At 38.7% G+C, this 22346-nt stretch overlaps 1 protein-coding gene across 1 annotated transcript in view; it reads right to left on the bottom strand.

Moving 5' to 3' along the window:
* The window catches only part of ROR2 (receptor tyrosine kinase like orphan receptor 2), a 1224572-nt gene extending 1216303 nt beyond the window's left edge, over nt 1-8269 (bottom strand). Inside the window, exon 1 of the mRNA XM_044088021.1 lies at nt 7833-8269. Coding sequence (XP_043943956.1) covers nt 7833-7953 — 121 coding nt within the window. The 5' untranslated portion in view covers nt 7954-8269. The remainder of the gene's footprint in view (nt 1-7832) is intronic.
* Between the last annotated feature and the right edge of the window lie 14077 nt (nt 8270-22346).

Genomic DNA, 22346 nt, shown 5'->3' with positions numbered 1-22346 from the left:
TAAATCCCATCCAGTGACCAGAGACTTTTATGAGATAAGAAAGACTCTCCCACATGTTCCTCACAACCTCTCAGATTGAGAAATTGCTACCAAAAAGCCAAAAAAAAAATTGGAAACTATAGTGCAGAGGCAACAGATCTGAATTACGAGAAGCTGCTGAGTTGTGCTAGACAGAACATTTATACCAGACCACTGTGAGAAGTTGAAGTGAATGAATATTGTGTAAATTCAAAGCAAAAGTGCAAATACAGTTTTAGGGATGCATCTTTGGAGCAGTATTAGCACAGTCAGGGAGATGGCATTGAATAGATGAAAAAAGTCACAGATTCATCCTACCATTTTCTGTTAACTAAATAAAAACTGCAAGGTCAAAGGAGCGTTAGGATCCTAAAATCTTGGAGTGCTATTCTTATCAAAACATGGCTACGCAGGTTGGCCAAAGGCAACAAGAAAGGTTTTATTATAAGTGCATGGAGCTGGTTATTACAATTGAAAAACTATACATGCAAATAAAAAAAACTTACATAAAGAATCTTTGTCCCAATTCATTTTATTTAGCAAGGGGATTAGAACAAGACGACCCTCTAAATAAATCAGAAAAAGCACCAGTTGAGCTCAGAAACCATGCTAAACATTTTGTGATGCTGCACAGAGCAACCGTGGTGTTTAGTATGATGCAAGTACCTTAGCATCCAAACAAAACATAACACTGTATAAATCATGCAGGAGGCAAATAATGGCTATTCAAAAACACAAGTCTGGAAAGGTAACACTGCAATATTACCACCTGGGAATGGATGTTTACTGATACATCTTTTGGGAGCCTGCCAAATGGATAGTGTCAACAGGTGAATGATGAAGATCTATAACTCTTGACTGGGGAGTCCATGTGTATCACAGACATTACCAGGAACACTCCTGCTGCAGGAAAATTGTTTGTTATAGCTGATGACATACAATACTTACATCCCTAGCAACAATGTCCTTATAACTTAGCACTAACAACATTACCAAGCTCATCTTACTTGTAACATGACAAAATATTTCCTGCCTGATGGCATTAAATCTACCAGGTGTGCAACTAAGAAGTCATGTTTGAAAATAAGCTGCATAAGTTAACAGATGCCAAAAGGATTCAACATACTCCATAGTCAGGAACAAAATAAATAAATCAGTGGACTGTTTGAAAAAAATAGGGATATGTATCTATATCTTCATGAAGATCCCTAATGCAGGGATATGGCAGTTAAAACAGGAGCCACAAGGAATTACGCTATGGACAGTAAACGTAGGCAGTAGCAAATTTAATTTGGTAGTTTATGCAAAACAGTTTTATAATAACTACTATGTTATTCAGTGCAATGTTGGCAAGAAACCAGAAATATTCGAGAAAGACATGCATGTATACGATATGTACACAGACACAAATCTGAGTAATGTATAATGTGTGTCTATGTACTGCATCCTGTACAAAACCAAAAATCTGCACCTTTGTACCCAATCAACAGTGAAAACTGTTCTATTCACTTAGTGTGATGTGATAATTCACCCTAAGTTCCTCTCTGTGAGACATGGCCAACAAAAAATTAAACAAACAAACAAACAAATAACAAAAGATAGACAAGTGTCTAGCTAGAACATGATCCAGAGTGCAAGGCAAACTGATGCCAAAGCAACAGGGACATTTTGCCATTTGTGCAAGGTGGTTCTGGGCAACGGAAGAGAAATAGTCAAAATTATAAATATAAAGTAAACTAAACATTTAAAAGTTACTTGTGCTGCTGCTTCCGGCTCTCCCCTTCATCACAGATTTGACAAACAACTTGAAATGTATTGAAAATCTGAGCACAGTCACTACATCTGAACTCTGTTACACAAAAACTACACAATATGCAAGTCGGGCAAACATAACAAAGTGTTTAAGCTCCTACAGTCGGGTTCCAGTTTATGGTAGCCTCAAGAATGGGCATAATTTGAAACCTCAAGATAGGATAACAGGTGGGTATCAGCAATACCTTATACATGGTGTACGATCAATAACAATGATAAGCACGGTGACTTATGTCACTCTTAGCAGTACCGTCTTCTAAATTAGGCTGAACAACCTCTCCAACTGCTTTGAACAAACGGTGCTGAATGCTGAAATGTACATACTGTGCCCGAATCGTTACCTGACACTGTACTAAACGCAGTGCTTTAGTTTTGTTTGTGTGTCTTTTGCTGCTGCACCTGCATTCCTGGGGATTACCAAGTGAAGGTAAATGCTTGCTGGGCAAGGCCATCATACAGATGGTCTTACCAGTGGTTTGTGCTCTCGCCAGCATCCTGGTAATTATGGAGTATTCAGTATGGCCCTATCCCCTCCCACACATGAAGGAAAAGCAACCCAAAGCAACCCGCATCACCCCAAGAGTCACTATGCCTCCACGAGTGTGTGCACACCCCTGTGCACATGCTATGAGGGATACCATATTCACAACTAGGTGGTCAAATGTCCTCCAAGCTGTCCTTTACATCTCTGCTGTCCTCTGTGGGCCAAGGCTGCCCCTTCACCCCAAGGATAGGTCTGGCCACCCTCTCCATCCCAGTTCAAGCAGACTCCTGAGTCGTTACTTGAACTCTGGTCACCTTGGACATACTCTGAGATTTATCCCTTTATGCCAATCGAGCTGGCCTAGCTACAGTGTTTCATCAATGTCTGTGCGTTAAAGATCACTCTGCATTTCACAACAGATTATCCTACTTACATCACCCACAAGATTTACCAAACTTTTGTTGACATCATCACTTCTAGGAACTGATTTAGAAACTTCCAATGCTAGAAACAGTATTCATCCTATTCAAAGTAAAACAATAATGAAAACTACAAAAGATGAAGCTATAATTGAAAGTGTAAATGCCACCTTAGTTTACACAGCGAATACAGACAATTTTAAAATATGTGAATAGGGTAACAGGATTGTGAAAAACAAACATTCACCATGCATACTCACAAGGGAGAGGCCAGTACATAGCACAGACATACACACATCTACTTTTCTGTTAATGAGTGAAAACAAAAATAATTTCCTCACATATTTCATAATAACCAAATGTGAGCAACTTTAATAAATGCATAAACATGCAAATGTTTTTTTTGTTTTTTTTTAACCATAAGCCCTTGAAATATTTTTCAACAAAAGCAGATATAACCTGTTTTTCCAGTGGTAGTACTGTGTATCTCACAACTAGTAGCAGGAAATTGGGGATTCTGTTTACACTGAGCTTTGATATTGTTTTTATCAGCAACGAATGATGACTATGTATAGTGGAGGACTCCTTTACTCCATAAATGCAACAAAAGTGAGAAACAATGTCAGACAAAAACATTAAAAAGGGATAAGACAGATAAGCAGGTTTCAAAAATAATAATATCCAGTAATTCAAAAAAGTACATTCAGTTGTATACCCCCCTGCAGCTCCCGAGTTGTGACTTTGCTGCATAAGAAAAACCTAGACGTTCTCTACAGTACACCAATATCCCATATGACTTCATAACTTATACATTAAATCAATCTTATATAATATATGCAGTAATATAATTACGACCAAAGACAATTTTCCAAGAACATATAAATAAAACATATTGGAAAAACAGATTTATTACTCAGTATTTAACCCATCTCTAAAATAAATTGTTAAAGTGACAACCCCGCACCCTTAAAATGAAACTCTAATGACTGGATGAGTATCCTATAAATTCATCACTGGACATACTTGCTTTGCCCTTCTAGACATGGGGGTTACAACATGAAGTGGGGATTGGCAATATGCAAATGGTCTCTGGACTCGCTTGTTTTGGAATTCCAGTTATCCTAATTATATTGTGTGCTTGAGATTAGCAAAAGCTACTGCCACTGAATACAGTCAAGTATTTCTGATTCTAGATAGTTCCAAGCTGTACTGATGGGCAAAGTAATCGAGCTGACTGGTCATGTCTGATGTAAAACAGAGTCCACTTTAAGTACCAAAACAAGAGCACTGGGTTCACACAACTCACTTATACGCATAGGAGAAAGAAACCAGAACAGACAAATGTGGACCATGAGGCAGCGGGCAACAATAACACCTTTCACAATCCTAGCACTCTTAGATTAGTTATTGTTCTTTGTATTTAACATGCACTTAACCTGCAAGCTGAAGCAACCTTTTGATTTTTCATCTAATCAACGACGGAAATAAGGAGTACACAGTTCTGACATACGATTGAAATTGTAGTTATTAGTTAACCACAAAAAGCAATTTATATTCAAGAGCTCGGCCCTTTAATTTAATTTGGTGAAAACTCCGAGTGAGAAACCTAAGTGCCTCTACTGAGTAAATAGTCCCATTGTTTATTGAACTAGGCTTAGTGTATTGAAATTAGATTATGCACCCCACTTAAGAATGCGGCGTAACACAGTGCACTGAAGGTGGTAGATTTGCAATTAGTAACTAAAACACATTTCCATGTAAATGACAAATGAATGCCACTAACAGGGTCTTTTACCTCAGGGAAAGGCCCTGTAAAGGAAGACTGTATTCTTTGAATAATCAGAAGGCAGCCTCATTAAAAAAAAAAAAAAAAAAAAAAGTGGCCAGTCAAATCTGTGACAGGGATGGAATATTTGTTGGTTGTAGTGATGCTGAATTTTGTGATCACAAGGCACACAGATTACATGGTACATTTCATGCAAACTTCAGAAGGAGAGGAGGGGTGGCAATAATTTAGCTTTGATTAGTGGAGCAATGTCACAGATAAAGAAAATAAATCTACACTACAAAGGATGCAACATCCCATGTGCTAAATAACTTTTTACATACAATTATATGATTATTGCACAGGAATGTTACTCAAAACTGATGCATTCCAAGTGTGTGTATTTACTACAAAAAACTGCAAGACTTTCCAGTGCAGGTTAAAATACACAGTGCCTACGTCTTGCACGGTCACAGGAAATGTAACATTTTTTGGCAGTTAAGGACTCAGGCAATTAAACTTTACCTCCCATCCCCCTGCTATCTACACAAGACAACAGCCATTTTGTTAAATTGTAGCTCTGTGGTTACAAAATATGCATGGAAATGCATTCCCTGCCTGCTTAGTCACCATGGTCTCAAGAACAGTTAGGTGACAGCAGGGGACCCAAATGCTGCAGAATCTGTTTTTCTAGGTAACTGGTTTGCAACAAAAATGGACCAGGATATGTTCATCTTGGATGACGCAACTGTGCAGTAATCCACCAATTTAAGATGACAGTTACCTAAGTGCCTCCAAGCAAATGAATTTCAGGCTTGGGGTTTAATTGCACCACTATCTATCTATTATTTACATGCATGCAAAGAGGAGCCCACAGAGTACATTTCTTTATTTATAACTATTATTCAGTGGGAAGCACAGATGCAGCATTCTGTTTCCATGCCCATCAACTGACTAGAAAACATTTTAAGACAATGCATTTTATAATCTGAAGTCAAACTTTGTTTAGTAAATGCACATTTTGTAAGAGAGAGAACATACACTCTTATAAACAAAGGGAATGCACCTTTCTGCAAAACCTCTGTAATTCTCTCTTGTATGACAACAGTGCTGAAGATAAAAATAATTTTAGTAAGAAGCTCATTTCACAAAAAGTATAAATCAGTACAAACAAAATAAAAAGTAATCTTAGTATCATGTGAATGAACACAATTGAACAGTGAAACAATACTAGAGACTACAGTATTTACAGTAAGTACAATGGAGGAAAACATCACTGCACTACAGAAACCAGCGCCAGACTGCAAGAACAATCTTTTAAATAACTGTACACTTCCATTAAATAACCATCATCTATACTGATAGTTAACCCAGTGAGATAAGACACCAAGGGTAGGCTTTTTATATGTCTTAAAAAGGTATAATGGGACTTGGTCTTGTATCTGTTTACATTACGTATGTTACATATGTTACTGTCACTTAGGTGGTTAATGTGTTTGTCCAAAAAAGATACACAAAACACACACACAGGAGAAAAAAAAACTATTCATTCTTGTCTTGGCCAGTATACTCCATGTCAAACAGCACTTCATGAAAGTGGTGCTGCCAACAGTTTTTCCTTTGTGTAACCTTGTTAAAGCCCTAGGCCTCATTTCCGACTTTCATTTATAGGGCAGCTCCTCAGTTCAAGATTGAATCCCCTAACCCAGGTTTATTATTTCCAGCTATGCCTAAACAAAATCTAACAGGTTCCTAGTATTTGGAACTGTCAGATATCAAAACTCCCATCAGAAAGACATTAACTTGAGTTAAAACGGACTGGAAGCCCATCCTTTGAAGTTTAATTCAGGCCAAGCAACAAAGGGACCAAAGCAGTACATTATTTAAAAAAAAAATTTTCAACAGCTGCACAAGTCAGCACAGACAGCTAGAAACTGGTAAATGAAAACTGAATTGCCTACTTTCTCATTCTATTGCTACACTTTAACAAGTTAAGAGCAATCTGTATGCACTCTGCAGGCTCTTTTAAATACATGATTTTAATGTAGCTTATAAAAGGTTATAATGCAATCCTTATGAATTAACTTCTGCATAAAAATCATCAACGTGTCTACAGAAATAATTCTCTAGAACATACCAATTTCAACAGATGTCCAACTTAATGTTACATAAACTCACATCAAAGAAATAATTTCTACAGCTACAGAATCATGGCTACAACCACTATATAACTGTGTTGTCGTACTATCTTTTTTTTACTTGTGATGCAGTTGCTGAAGAGTTTGCAAATTCAGTTTTAAATTGTCCCCACACTGGGACAGAACTTGGCAAGGCAAGTGACAAGACAATGCTTGGACCTTCAAACTGAGTTTATAAATCCCAAAGAAAAACGTGTGACCTTATCTGCATTATCAGCCACATATGCACCCCCCCACCCCCACGATCACCAAATGGTATCATGCAGTGATACCTCTGGACTAGATAACAGGAAATTTAAGCATCTGTCACCTCCTGTTGAGGGGTAAATGGATTAGGGAAAGCAACAAAGGGAAGAAATCTCTTTCAAATATGCAATTGATTAGCACATTCCTTCTAATCGACAGTATCACAGATTTTTTTTCTTATGAACCATCAGGATCTGGATGTATGGCACTGTTCTGTAATTAAGTTAAAAGCACAAATACAAACAGCAGAGATTGGCAACCAACTGCTACAGCGTAGAGACCAGATTACCTAACATATCCAAACTAAATTTTGGGACTACAGCTCAAACACTATACTTTATTTTTTAACGTGGGACAGTATACTTCGCAGGCAGACGTGCCAACACTTCACGGGCATTCTTTTCATTAGAACACTTTTTAAGCTCTATGGCCCCAGGAAACTTCCACGAATAGATCACGAGGAGTAAACTCGTCCCCATAAAGCATACCCGCTTCATGTCCCTGCAACCTAAATTAATAGTAAGGGGTGGAAGTAAAGAAAAGTTTCCTCTCCGCAGGGACCCCACAAAGGAAAGGCTCAAAGTGCAGAAGAGTCCGAGTCATGATTTTCCAGGTGCCAAGGTCAGCTGTCAACAACCCACGCATGTACTCTAAATAAGCACATTTTACAACTCCTAACAAAAACACCACAGCTAACTAACGTTCCTATTAAAAGGGGATTGGAGGGGGGACAGGGTCACTAAAACATGGGCAGGGCACTTCCTGAAAATACCGACCTCCCTACATTTATTGCTAGCTTCAGTTAAAGGATCCCTAAGTTCCACGATTAGTATGAACTTTATCCGCTGTCCAGGGCAGTGAAACATAACAGTCGCTCATCAATTTCTTACCTGCAGCAGCACGACCCAGTAAAGCAAGAGCAAAGAGGAACAAGTTCAACACAGGCGGCCGGAGAGGTGCTGGGGCAGCAGGAGGAGACTCTGAAAAGTGCATCGTCTTGCACACCATCATCCAGGTAGGACTAGCAAGGTCTACAACTCCAAAACGAGTCACTCTTATTGCATCCAGACTCCGAAAGCAAAGAGGAATAACAGGCACAGTATGTTCATACAGCCTCTCACCTCAAAGGGGTCTCTCCTCTTAAAACCGTATATTAAATAAACCGTTTTACTCTGAAATCATACTTTCTTTGCACAGATCCCTCTTCCTCCAACTACAATTAACATTAGATAAAGTTTTCTTTTAATACTTATTGCAACAACATCACACCCTTTCCACATGGAGCTGCTATTCCAAAACACCAATCCGTTCCTCCAGCTATAGCAGCAGCAGCGCTCCACGCTGTGCCGAGCTGGAGAGGAGGGGCTGACGTCATTAGAGACTCCGTGCTGGCAGAGAGGGTGACGGTTTCACTGACTGTGCGGGGAGGTCGCCCTCTAGTGGGCAGCCATTATTTAATTTTCGACACAGTTTTAGATTTGACCAGGATAGAGATACTACTGTTTAATTCTGTCTAGGAAATTCATGTATACTCTCCTGTTAATACCTCGCACTTGTACTTACCTCATTTGGGATTTTAAAATATTCATGTTCTACATTGAAAGGGTTTGTCACACATTCAGTGTTAGGAATTTTTTATTGATGTCCATGGTAAGTAAAAATGATTCATATTACTTCATTAAAAGATTTTCTATAAGTAAAACATGTATATTTTAACCACCCTATGACCTTCCTAGCTGAAGTTGTTAGTATATGTTCCACACAGGCGAGTGTTCCTCATTTTGGAGATGGAAAGTTGAGTTAGGAATCGAAGGAAGAGTGAACACAACTGGAGACGCCTTAAAAATAATAGTCTGAGCTGCTTAAGTAGTCAAACGCATCATAACAGGATTTGTGGGAATCTGACGTTTTTTGAAGCATAAGAAAATAATTCTGCAACTTTTAAACATCTCTCTTATAAAGGAAACACATGGCGTTTACAGTGTCCAGTGGAGGAAGCATTCTACGTGACTGAAACTTACATCTCAACCGATTAGCGCACGAAATCTTCACAAAAGCCTAAAATAACGGGGGAGCAAAGGCCCCAAAAATACGGACCATTTTAAACATTGCACATACAAACTTGTGTTGAAGTCTGAAACTTAAATGTGTGTTATGATTTAGTGACTGCATACCTCAGGGATTTTACAGAAGGCCACACCAAAATATGAGGCAAATGTCTGAACAGTTGAGAGGTATGGTCAAGTATAGTGAGAAAGTAAAGTGAAGGGATTCGTTAACTTAATGCACGAGTGTAAGCAGGGGTGTAGTCAGAGCATTCCATTTTGTCCTCAGTCTTTTATTACTGTTCCCTAGTCCACCACTCCACCCGGCATTAAAAAATGTGTATATGTCACGTCCCCAAACACAAATATATTCATTATTTTCAGGGTCAGCCTCAGTTTAGACCATTGTCTTGACACCTTTCAGTTGATTTTCCCATTTACCACTCCAACCCTCCCTGCACTTGCTCTGGTTCCCTTTTGGATTAGGTATTCGGAATAAATTATATTATTGTGAACTAAAATAAAACAATATGTTTATTTGTTGGCCGATATTTTTGTAATTAAGACGTTAAAACAGAAATAAACTAGTGGACTCCAGGATTACCAGCAGATCCAACATTTCCTGTACTCCCTTTCTTAGGATCTGCTTAACTAAATCAGGCACACTGAGGGCCCTGTTTTATAGGTCATCGAGGCCCTTTGTCTGCAAAATGCTTTATTAGGTGGGTGCACTTTGGCTTACCAGTAAACATATTCCCAAACTCCTGCAGTACTGCCTGAATCTGGATAGGATACACCTGCATACGTCCACCTTATCCATGGACCTGTTTTAAATTTTTATCTCTTTTCAATTTCCCCTCACTCCCTTTTTTTAACTCGTGTCTCACTTTCCTTCACATCCCATGTCTAGCAGTTGTACATACTGTAAATTCTTCTTTGGATATTATTTTTTGCATAGAAATATTATACTGTATGATGGTATGAAGATTTACAGGTACTTCTGCCTATTTTGCTGAATGGATTCTTGCATCGTATTTACTTATTGTGTTAATTTATGCTAGATATTATCTTGACTTAAATCCATCAGCATGCTTGCTCTTACATCACCACTTTTGCAGAGATATTGGTTTATAGGTTCATAGAAGGTTACTAGGCTAACGACTTTAGAGCCCTTACAAGCCTAGCCATATTTATCCCGAGTTACCCCAGTTGTCGATGGTTAGGTGAGTGAAGCTTGTAGAGATAAGGGTCTATGGAAGTTAATACCAAGTTCTCTGTCTATGAGACATGGGAGCTACCCCAGGAGTGAATTTGCGGTCACCCGTCCATTGATCTAGGTTGTGTTTGAAGATGGTCATGGAGGCATTTCAAGGTTTCATGTGAATTGGAAGCTTGTTCCAGAGAAGTGGCAGTCTCTGGGAGATGTAGCTAGCTCTCCAGCATGACCCGTTCATGTCAGAGGCTAAGTTAAGATCACTGGAGCGAGTGACTGTCATGCAGTTTGATTTATGAATGTGTAGCATTTTGATCAGGGCCGGGTCAGAGACTGCCCTGTAAGTCATGCACAGGTCACCCCTTAGAAACCTGTAGGAGACGGAATATAGTGGCAGGACTTTCAGTCTTCCCCCGTAAAACTTGTTTTGTGTATCCTGTAATTTCTTGGTGAGAAACCTCTTGTGGTCTCTCCAATTGTTGCAGGTGTCTGGTGAAGTAAATGCAAATGGGAACATTATATTCGATTATTGGTCTGATGAGGGCCGAGTATAATGGAATTATAACTTTCTTACATTTAGATGTGATGCCTTTCCTTATAAGATGTGCCACATAGAAGGATTTCCTTAGTACTGTGGGTATGTAGTGGTCAAAGTTCAGGTTGCTATCAACCTAAGTAGCCAGATCACATACCACTGCGTCCACATTTAGGAGGGTGCTGTCTATAATGTAATTAGCAGGGATGTCAGCTTTCTCAAAGGGAATAATAATATATTTTTTTGCATTTAACTTTAATCTGTGGCTTTGGCACCAATCATTTGTCTGCGTTAACCCTGTCTGCACTTGATTAAAGTTTACTGTTTGTTTGTGTTTCAGCTGTGCTGAGCCTGAAAATTATTTGGAACTATCAGTGCTCTATTTTGGTTACTAAATTTTAAATAAATAAATAAAAAAATGTGTTTGTAAGTTAAAATACTCTACACACTCCAATGTCTTTGGGATGAGCTGCACAGTCAATACCAAGCAGACCACGCTGCTAAGAAGTAGGCTCATTTTGAAACATGAAATGAAACCTGATAAAAGTTTTTGACTCCTCACAGTTCTCCACTTTCATTTGCCATATCCATTGTTCTCAGATACCAGGAAATACTCAATGAATGAATCAGTGAGGTGTCATTTAATGGTTGTGGAAAGACTGGATGGGGCAGAAAAAGCATAAATAATTTCTAACCTCCAGTAAACATTCTCCTCTCATACTACCCCTTTCATTCATCACGGGCTTTCAGTCATCTCTTGCATTTTCTCTGCATTGTTAGAGTATCTTACCCAGCTAATTTTTTATATCTTGTTACAGTCAATGTACTTCCTCAAAGCTATACAAAACTGTTGAACTTCCTCAGAACATTCAGTATTAGTAATAACCTCGACCATCTCCATAGAAATGACATTGCTCACATATAACCCCATTTATAACTATTTCTGAAAGCATATTTTTATTTATTTTATTTATCTTTCGTTAACCAGGGCAGTCCTACTAGGCCAAATGTCTCTCTTCAGGGGAGATCTGAGGTGGTATTTGTACTAACAAGGGGAAATTTGGGCAGGGAACTGAAGAACTTTCCCTACTCTCTTTGATATGGGCAGTGGGGGCTTTTGCATCATTTGGGACTTTGGTTTAGTGTCATCCAAATGAAAGCAACACACCCCACACTGCATTGCAGTGGCATTACTGGAAAGTTAATTCAATCACCTGAAGTGGGAATAGATCCCACAGCCTTCTAATCTCCAGCAACACGTGCGCATATGTTTACTGTTGATCCACTGACACTATAAAAAGCTTGATAAGTGGACTAACACATGTAGGTCTTTTCCACCCATATTCCAGGTCACAAGGGGAAAAGTAAGGAGTACATGCTGGGATAATTTAGAGTAGTCCTTAAGCCTCGTGTTTTTGGCAGGTGACAGAAGTCAGAATGCCTTAAGGTAATCCACATGGATGTAAGGAAAACATGCACAACCCAAAATTTTTTTCAACTTGTAAAAATACACTTCCGTCCAAAACTCCCCAGTCTAGTCCAACTCTTTTCTATCTTTACCCTTCTGCTTGCCCTTCTATTTGGTATGTGATACTAACACTTATTTGCAGATGATAACATTTTATACCTGACAGCATCAGAAAGTGACATTACACTTTTGTGGAACATTCTGAGACAGTTTCATATCTTTTTTGGATACAAAATTAATGAAGCTAAAAGAAAGGCAATAGCAGTAAATTATGAACCCCCACACAACTTGGTTCAGCAATATCCATATTTATGGGGACATGATAACATGAAGTATTTAACAGTATGGATTAAAAATGATTCCAGATGGCAACTAAGGATATGTGGGAAGAGACTAAACTAAAGATAATACAAAAACTGAGAAAAAGGAAGCTGTGTTATATGGATATCCATAGTAAGATACAAGCAGTTAAAATGTTTTTAGTACCTTTAGTTTTATACACAGGTCAGGCATATTTTTATCAACCAGAGGAGAAGTTGTGGATAGTAATTAATAAAGAGCTGAATGATTTTATCTGGGAAGGGAAGATGGAAAGAGTCGAGCAGGCTAAGCTGATTCCTCCAGTAGAACAAAGCAGATTGGGATTACCCAATTTGAAGGGGTATTTCAGGGCAATGCAGTTAATGCTCACATACATAGCACTAGTAGAAACCTATAATTCCAAATGGAAATTGATGATGATGAAGTGGGGAGAAGCTCAAGAAACAAGAAGAAACTGGAATTTTGGATGCAGACCTTTAAGAAGAATAACAATCATCATATAGAATATTATATTCATAAAGTAGCAGAAAGTATGGTATGAGCTTAGCCAACATGGGGATGGAGAAAGGAGTTTCTTCCGATAGGGATGACTGCAATTAGAGATACAGACAATAAGCAAGAGGGGGCTGGAATTTATTAGAGAAAACTGGCAATGGAACCAAGGTACTGGGAGCAAATAACTAGAGGGGGAAACTTAATAGAATGGGAAGAGGCTAAGAATTTATTTGGACTGCAGGTTAGGGATTGCATTCTCTGTCAAGGATTGATATCGTAGTACAGGTAAAGAGAAAGAAATGGGGGGGGTCCTAAATGAAAGACTAGCACTGGTAGAGTTTTTAGTAGTATCTAGAACAGAAGCTGCCATTAAGAAAGGAATAATTGGTAGAGCATATAACATGTTACATGATAACTATAAGAATCAATCAGAGGAGGTCAGAAAGGATTGTGAAGAGAGATATTGGATAAGCAAGTCACAAAGAAACAATGGGGGGTATATGTATGTCTCCAAATATGCAACAAAGTCTAGAAAATTTAGGATTTTTGCTCAGAAGTGCTTGCTTGGAACAGGTACTTTTATACCCCAAGTAGACTCCAAAGAATATTTCCTTTGGTCGACAGCAAATGTTGGGGGTGTGATGGAGAGGAAAGAGTTAACTGGGAACATATTTTCTGGGAGTGTAATGAGTTGAAAAACTTTAAAGATTCCCCGCAGACTGCTCTGTCAAAGATATTGGGTGAGCAAATTGGTGTAACTAAGGAAATTTATTTTTTGAGCTATGATACAGAATCAGAATTGCCTATATATAAGGCCTTGCTGAGTATAATTATGGTGGCTACCAAAAAAGCAATTACTAGAAGATGCAAATCAAAGTCTATAGAAGTCGAGAGTATAGTAACAGAGATAAAATAAAAACTGGAATTGGGATTTTTAGAAAATGGGAGGAGCAACTTACATAGGAAAACTGGAAATTGTGGGAACAATATATGCAGAGGAGGAACAAAATTTAAAAGAAGGCAGGATTTGAATGAACTCTGTAATGCTTGACTAACAATGACTGGATAGATTATAAGTGATGTATAACATTTGCAACTACAACTGTGTCAACATGGTTTGTAATTTATAATGTTTGCAAAGGAAATTCAGTATGGTTTGTTTTCATTTATATAAATGTAAGATTGCCTATGTCATATGTGATAATTTAATAAAGATGTTTCTTATCAAAAGAAGTGTATAATAGTCCTGCAATACATGTAAGAGTTAAATTGTCACTCTTTTAACACTTTCAGCTAATTGAATCACTTTTCTGACCACCTCTGACTCCCACCACTCAGCACACACACACATGCACTCTATGTTTCACTTGTTTAGGATTATTTCACTTCCTAGCTGTTTCTGCAGCAAGCATTTATCTGATACACTATTGAATTGCTAACATTCTGTCACAAGTCATAGTGATTAAGTTACCCCACATTTCACAGTATCAGTTATTTTTATGATTACTAGTTTTTGTTTTTAAACTCCTGAGGCTGACTATTCCGCCAGTTATTTCTTGTAATTGCATTTGTTAGCAACCAATCATAAATCCAATGTCAGTAACAAAAACAAAAAAAAAACATAGAACCTCTTTATCAGTCTTCAGATTAAGCCTAGTCATATCTTAGACTGGAGTGGTACAGAAAATCTGATGGTTAATTCAACCAGTTTGGAGTTGACAACCCTGCTGAGCATCTGGCATCAGCAATCCAATGGACCTAAGCCCAGCCCTGATTATCTATTTAGCTGTTTCCTCTAAATCCACTAAAGTCATTGTTTTTTTGATTAGAAATTCTCTATGTAAGCAAGTTATGTTCCTGTTGTTCGAATACATTCATTTAAACTGTCACAGACATATTGTGTCCTGAAAAAGCTAATTTTTTTTAGTAATGCTCAGAAAAATGTACTGTATAGAGTACAAATAGTATGCCTGGCTACATCCTTGAGTGGAAGTATTACTGCAGCTTTTTTGCTTAAAAAAAAGTTTAGGTTCACAATTCTGAGCAGTCGATGACTGGTTGAGGCTTTAGTTCCCTCCCATATCCCAAAAAATATGTGTGTGTATGTCTGTGTTTGTGTGAGTGAATGCCTCCTGTGATTGACTAGTGCCGTGACTATCAATTTATTTGTCTTGCTCCCCAAAAACACAAACTTTGCATCAGACTATGAGTAGAACACAAAGTTAAAACTCTTGTTATACTGAAAATAGTGGATGAAGAAGTCAAGAAAATGACAGGAAAGTGGGCTTTCTTGTCATGAATTATATCAACACTGCACCAGAAATGGACAAAAAGAGGATGAAAGGATTTTAGTGTATGCCTTAGATGGCTTTGGAGCAATTAAAAAAAAAAACATATATCACTGTGTAGCCAAACCTCTCAACACTCCAGCTTTTTGCCGAATGTCCAAATTTTTGCATCATATTTTTGGTATCTTCCTTATAAAATTTGTGTTTTCTTCTTCTGGTAATTTTAGCCATGCCCAGATTTCTTGAGCCCCTTGTCCACCTTAGTAATGGTAACACTGCCCCTTCCCTCAGCCATAACCTTACACCATAACTTAGTAAAAAAAAAACATCCCTTAATACTACCACTTTTCAGACAAATTTAAGGCTAGTGTTTATGGGGGGGTTCGTGTGAAGACAGGAGAGGAAATGCTTTTCCTTTCTCGAACCTTTATGTGTTTGATGTTTTGGGCATTTGATCTTCTGAATGTTCAAACTTTTTAATGCTGTTTTTTTAACCACAACATTAAGAACATTCAATCATATAGAAGACAACCACGTACACACATGTACATTTCTATGTGTATTTTATATATATATATATATATATATATATATATATATATATATATATATATATATATATATATATATATATATGTGTGTGTGTGTGTGTGTGTCTTGGATCCCTGGCTGTTTTCAAACCCCCTCACATATTTTTAGGACCATCCATAAATGTTTCTTTTCTTTTGGATTTACCTTCCCTGTTGTTTTAGATTATACTTCTTGTTTAATGCAGCAACAGTTCTTAAAGTGTGGTTTAAATTTTTAGTTTGCAACTTTTTTTTTTCCATTAAGCAGGTTAACATTTCCTAACCAATAATGACAAACTTGCCCATTTCAAAACAATTCATCCAGAAAGTACCACTCAAACTGCTGTCATTATAATCCACCAATAACCATACCCATCAGTTACAACCACTTTATTGACTATGTACACATCATATTTCTGATTGTGATAAAACTAGCCACAGTAAAATATTTCAGTTTGCTTTACATGAATACATACTAGTCTGGCAAAGGCAGACTAATGACTGTTTAAATTTATTAACTCAGCGGGGTCAGTCCTTTTTATCCACAGACAAATCCCAAATCCAGGAATTATAGTCACATTATTGACTGCATCCCTTCTCAGATATCTGTGTCAAAAATGATGATGGTAATAATTATACTAATACACAGAAATAAAAGACAATTATGGGAACAATACATTGTGGGAGTGTAATGTGTTGGTATATTTAAAATATTCTTTACAGAGTACCCTGTCAGAAATATTGGGTGTGCAAATGGTTGTAGCTAAAGAAATTATTATTTTTTTTTAACTGGGACAAGGGATCTAAATTGCCTATAGTAAGGTCTTTAATACTGTTGGCTGTCAAAAAATGCAATTACAAGATGCAAATCAAAGTCTAAACCAACTGTATTTGAAGCATTGAATATTATAAACGAGATAAAAGAAATGAAGAGGGAGGTTTTTGAAAAGGGAAGGAGTAAATTACATAGAAATAAATGGAAAGTGTGAGAACAACTCATGCAACATAATGTTCAGTAGGAGGCAGATTGAGGTTTAAAGGAAGGCAGAAATTCAGCAATTTGTGTGATGTTGGGCCAATGATAGCTAGAAATAAATAAATAAAAGATATGTGATGTATAATGTATGTAAATGGAAGCATTTTAATATGGTTAATTTTCTTTTCTGTTAATGCAAGTTTGCCTTTGTCTTATAGGTTCATAGGTAGATACTAGGCTATCGGCCCAAAGGCATATATTAGCCCAGCCACGTTGTGCGGTATTCACCTCCCCTTTGGTAAGTTCCCTAGGCCCTTAATCTAGCAGCTAGTACCCTTGGCCCCTATCTAGTAGAGCTGTTGGTATGATCCCTGGTGTGAACTTTCTGTTACCCATCCACTCGTCAAGTTTCCTCTTGAAAAGTGATAGTGAGGGGCTCTGTCTTATGTAGATCGGGACCTTGTTCCATTGCAAGGGAAGTCTTTGTGAAGGGAATCTATCCCTCCAGCATGTTCTATTCATTGTTGTGCTGAGGTTTATATCCCTAGAGCATGTAGCTCGAGTGGATTTGGTTTTGCTAAGATGGAGCATGTTCAGCAGTTCTGGGTTGGACATGGCTCTGTATGTTAGACAGAGATCGCCTCTGAGAATGCAGTATGCAACAGAGAAAAGCCTTAGTTTTTTCAATCGTGCTGCATAGGGCAACTGTTTGAGGCCAGTAATTCTCTTAGTGAGGTACCTCTGTGGTCTCTCCAGCTTCTAGAGATGCCTAGCCAGGTACATTCCAATTGGTGCATTGTACTCAGTAATGGGTGTGATGAGGGAAGAGTAGAGGGGCACCACTACATCCTTAGATGTTGATGCAAACCCTTTTGTGATCAGATGGGTCACAAAGAAGGATTTTCTAACCACCTTGGCAACATGGTTATCAAAGGAAAACTGACTATCTACTTGGGTCCCTAGATCCCTTATTACTACTTCAGATTTCAGGGGGTTACCTCCTATGTGGTAGTTCACAGGTACTCTGTATTTTCCAAAGGGGATTACTACGCATTTTTTAGCATTTAGTTTGAGACCATGGCTTTGACACCATGCATCAGTCTTGTTTAGGCCCTTCTGGAGGATATCCATGTTGGCCGGAGACTCTATTATAGCACCCAATTTGCAGTCATCCGCAAACTTGGTCAGCCACAGCCCTTCAGTGCTTGCCTGTACTTCTGAGAAGTATATGCCAAACAGGAGGGGCCCCAGGACAGAGCCCTGAGGCACACCACTCGTTACTGGTCTGGAGTTGGACATAGATCCCGCTAGTCTTACTTTGTAGGATCTGTCTGAGAGCCAGTTTGCCATCCATCTTGTGACGTAAGGGTTTATGCCCAGGTTGGTGAGTTTATCAATAATACCCGAATGGGGAATGGTGTCAAATGCTTTAGCAAGGTCAAGGTAAGCCGTGTGTACCTCCTTTCCCTTATCTATAGCCTGAGTAACTGTCTCAAAGAAGTCCACCAGGTTCAGGAGGCATGATCTGCCCTTGACGAAGCCGAACTGTGTGGGCTCAAGTGTTTGGAGGTTCCCAATCTCTCCATTTATGAGTTCCATAATGATTCGCTCCATTGCCTTACAGATCAGACTGGTCAGGCTTATTGGTCGGTAGTTCCCAGGGTCGGTTGTGGGCCCACCCTTGTGCAGCGGAACCACCATTGCTGTGCGCCATTCTATGGGCACATATCCTGTCTATAGGCTGAGACTGAACAGGGTATTCAGATGCAGGGTTAATTAATTTTGGAGCTCGCGTATGACACAGCCCGGGACACCATTTAGTCCCATGGAGGCAGTGTTTTTAGCTTTAGATAGAGCCTTATTAACCAATGTATCAGTAATAATTGGAGTTACACAATCCCCTGGAATAGTAATAGGCCCTGTAGGTGGTGGTGGTGGTGGGGATTTGTTATCTGTTAATGCACATTTGCCTTTGTCTTAAGTAATGATTTTAATAAAGGTGTTTTAAAAAAGAAAAAGAAAATGTTTGCTTAAATACTTTTATACACGAAAAAGGACACATAGGATGTTCCCAGACGTAAGGGAGGAGTGCTGGATATGTAAGAAGAAAATAAAATGGAAGTGGAAACACATTTTTTGATCATCTGAGGCACCAGTCATTAGAGTTCCATCGTTATTATTGTCAAAAACTACATGTCATCGCGACACTTGTTCCATTAAATATTTAATTGGAGCAAAAGAGCCATTAACATACTGCCTCCTGTAGTCAAAAATACAGGTTTTGAATCATCCCACCTCCATATGCCTACTGTGTGACTTCGAGCAAGTCACCCGGGCAACATTATTGGAAAAAGCAGCACTTTGTCCAGTGTTTTACCTGGTTAACAAATACATAAGTAGAAAATAATATTTAAATGTTGACCCTTTGTTGGCTATCTCCAGAATTCCTGAACAAAAACATTGAGATGTATGTTGGTCTATTTTTTGTAAAATGTGTAGCTTTCTGGCAAATTGTTGTGGATTGCAGTCACTAAATAACTATGTGAGTTTCAGACATTGTATCTCTCAGAAAATGCTTACTAATGCAAAGTCTGTTATTCTAGCAACTTTATAAGTATATAGTAGAAACATTTAAAATTTATTTCTGATGATGGGTCTTGTCATGGATTCATTAGCTAACAGGCTGGATGGGCACATTGAGGTGCAGTGGGTTGCACTGTATGGTTTTCACAGCGGTGAGCTGAAATACATGTCTTGGTCATTATTTATGCATTTGTTCATTTGGTTGCAAGCAATCATTTGAGTGTACACAGTCACACAAGGGACTGTAACTAATGTTTGTGTGTGTGTGTGTGTGTGTGTGTGTGTGTGTGTGTGTGTGTGTGTGTGTGTGTGTGTAAATACTTGTTTCCTACATCCCACAGTAGTTATTGTGTTAAGAAGGAATCAAGTAGTAAACAGGAGCGTCATCATATGAACCATGTTCTTTGGGTAAGATTGTTGTTTTCCTCATTTTGTTGACTGTTACAGTGTTTTATTTGGCTAGGAATAAAATGGACAGCATGACATCTACAAGTTTAATGTTGATATTTTAACTATGAATGCATTTTTAATTTAGCTTGTTTTTCTCAGGTTCAAGAGTGTGAAATGTACGGTGTTGGGCTACAGCAGTTATTTTGATACTTAATTCAAATGAATAATGGTATTTGCTCTTAATGATCAGCTTCTTGTAGTGTAGGTTTTGCTTTCCTTGACTTCAGTTTGTGTACTCTATGAATTTGACTACCTCACATCACCAAACAGTGCACCTGGCCTGCCCCTGGAAAGGGGCATTTGTGGCTAGTGGGCTGTCCAAGCTGTTAGTAAATGCATTACACATTTGTCTTTTGAATTCCTGTACCATTAACCTAGCCACTGCTTGACTATGAATTCCAGCATGTCTCTTGTGGTCTAATGTGAAGCCAGATGTGTAAGAGAAGAGAAGTGTGATGATGTGAGGTAGTGCCAGCTATGTCAGGAGGAGTAGGGCAGTGGATGTGTAACATATACCAGCATAGCTAGCTGGAGTTTTGTAAAAAAATATGTTATTTGCATATCAAACTGATTTCTACAGATGTTTGTGTTAAGAATATATTTGTAAAGCTGCTTGTGTTAAAAAATGCATCAACATTGGGTCCTGCTGGACAGAAAAGCAATGCACATGTATGTCAAGCTGTATTGTGCAAGGGTGTAGCTAGGCATACTCAGTGTACTCAAATGCATACATTTTTTTTCTAAGAAACTTTGGGAAACATCAGTACTCCAAAAGCACAGAATGTTTAGAACTGTGTAAACAAATATTTTTAAAGTATAGAGGTGTAGAAAGGGTGCTTGCGTGAAAGGATACACCTCTAAAATGGTAACATTCCTATATGTCTGGGGGTAGCATTTTGAGGGTTGAGTTGTTGTTGTGTCTTTCGGCTTTTCCCGGTTAGGGGTCGCCACAGCGGAACTCCAGTCCGCTAATGATTGGCAGTAGATTTTTATGTGCCGAGTTGCCAGCCCTGACGCACAACCTTCAACGAAGGTACGCCCATTCACGCATGTCTCCACACAGAAGACGCTCTAGCTGAGAATCAAAAAGGACAACGTCTTATTGTGAGCACATTTTTAAAATAATAGATGTGTGGTGGGGACAATAACATTAGATTTGAGTGCAAGATGTAAACTTCTCTCTACACGCCTGGTATTGTGGTAACTGCTGAAATGTGTGTATGTTAACAGAGGATGCTGGAATAGAAGGGGTTAAGCTCAGCCCAACTTATCTTAGGCAAAATAATTTGAAATTAAATTACTTGGTATAAGCCATAAAGATTGTATCTCACAAGTCTGAATGTAGCCAGAGGTGCAACATCTGTGAAAACAAGGACTAGGAATCCTGCTGTATTGCCTTTAGTGGTGAACTAATTGCTACCGTAGAAGAGTGGAAGTGTTGAAATGGTTTTATAGCTTCCAGATGCTGTAACACATCTTAGTAAAGCTCTTTGTGTGTGTATTGTGACACATATGTGCAAGATCCTGGCTCATCTTCTAGTAAAGGGGGTAGTGTGGGAACCACAGAGTCAGGTGACCAGATGTGATGTCATTCTGTAATCCATCACTGAACTAGGTTCATAGGTAGGTACTAGGCTATCGGCACAAGGGCCTACGTAAGCCTAGCCAACAAGGTTCCCTGGCTTATGCCACCCAAGAAAGTTATTTTTGTGTGCCACTGTCAAGCAAAAACACAGAAGTGATCCCCGCGGTATATTTCCTATTTCCCATCCACTCATCAAGATTTTTTATTGAAGAGTGCTAATGAAGAACTTTGCTTGACATAGATGGGTAGCCTGTTCCAGAGTATGGGAAGTCTCTGGGACAGGAATCTATCCCTCCAGCATGTCCTGTTTATTGTGGTGACAAGGTTTAGGTCCCTAGAGCATGTAGCTCAGAGGGATTAGGGTTTCTTTAGGTGTAGCATGTCCAACAGCTCTGGGTTTGACATAGCTTTATATGTTAGGCAGAGATCACCTCGGAGTAGGCGATATGCTATGGAGTAAAGCTGGAGTCTTTTGAGGCGGTCAGTGTAGGGCATTTGTTTGAGGCCAGTAATTCTCTTTTTGAGGTACTTCTGTGGCCTTTCCAGCTGCTGCAGATGTCTTGTGAGGTACATTCCAAAAGGGGCATTGTACTCTATAATGGGTCTAATGAGGGTCAAGTAGAGGGGAACAATGACCTCTTTTTTCCTGGATGAGAACCCTTTTATGATGAGGTGTGCCACGTAGAAGGACTTCCTGACTACTGTGGCGGTGTGACTATCAAAGAAGAGACTACTGTCCCCCTGGGTCCCAAGGTCTCATCATGCATTTGGTATTAAGTAGATTTCTGCATATGTGGTAGTTCATGGATGCAGAGTTTTTACCAAAGGGGATGACACTGCACTTTTTTGGCATTGAGCTTGAGGCCATGGCTCTGA

Source organism: Protopterus annectens, chromosome 11.part0, assembly GCF_019279795.1.
Source record: "Protopterus annectens isolate FY-2018-M chromosome 11.part0, PAN1.0, whole genome shotgun sequence".
Lineage (NCBI taxonomy): Eukaryota > Metazoa > Chordata > Ceratodontiformes > Protopteridae > Protopterus > Protopterus annectens.
This window is presented reverse-complemented; position numbering and strand designations above follow the sequence as displayed.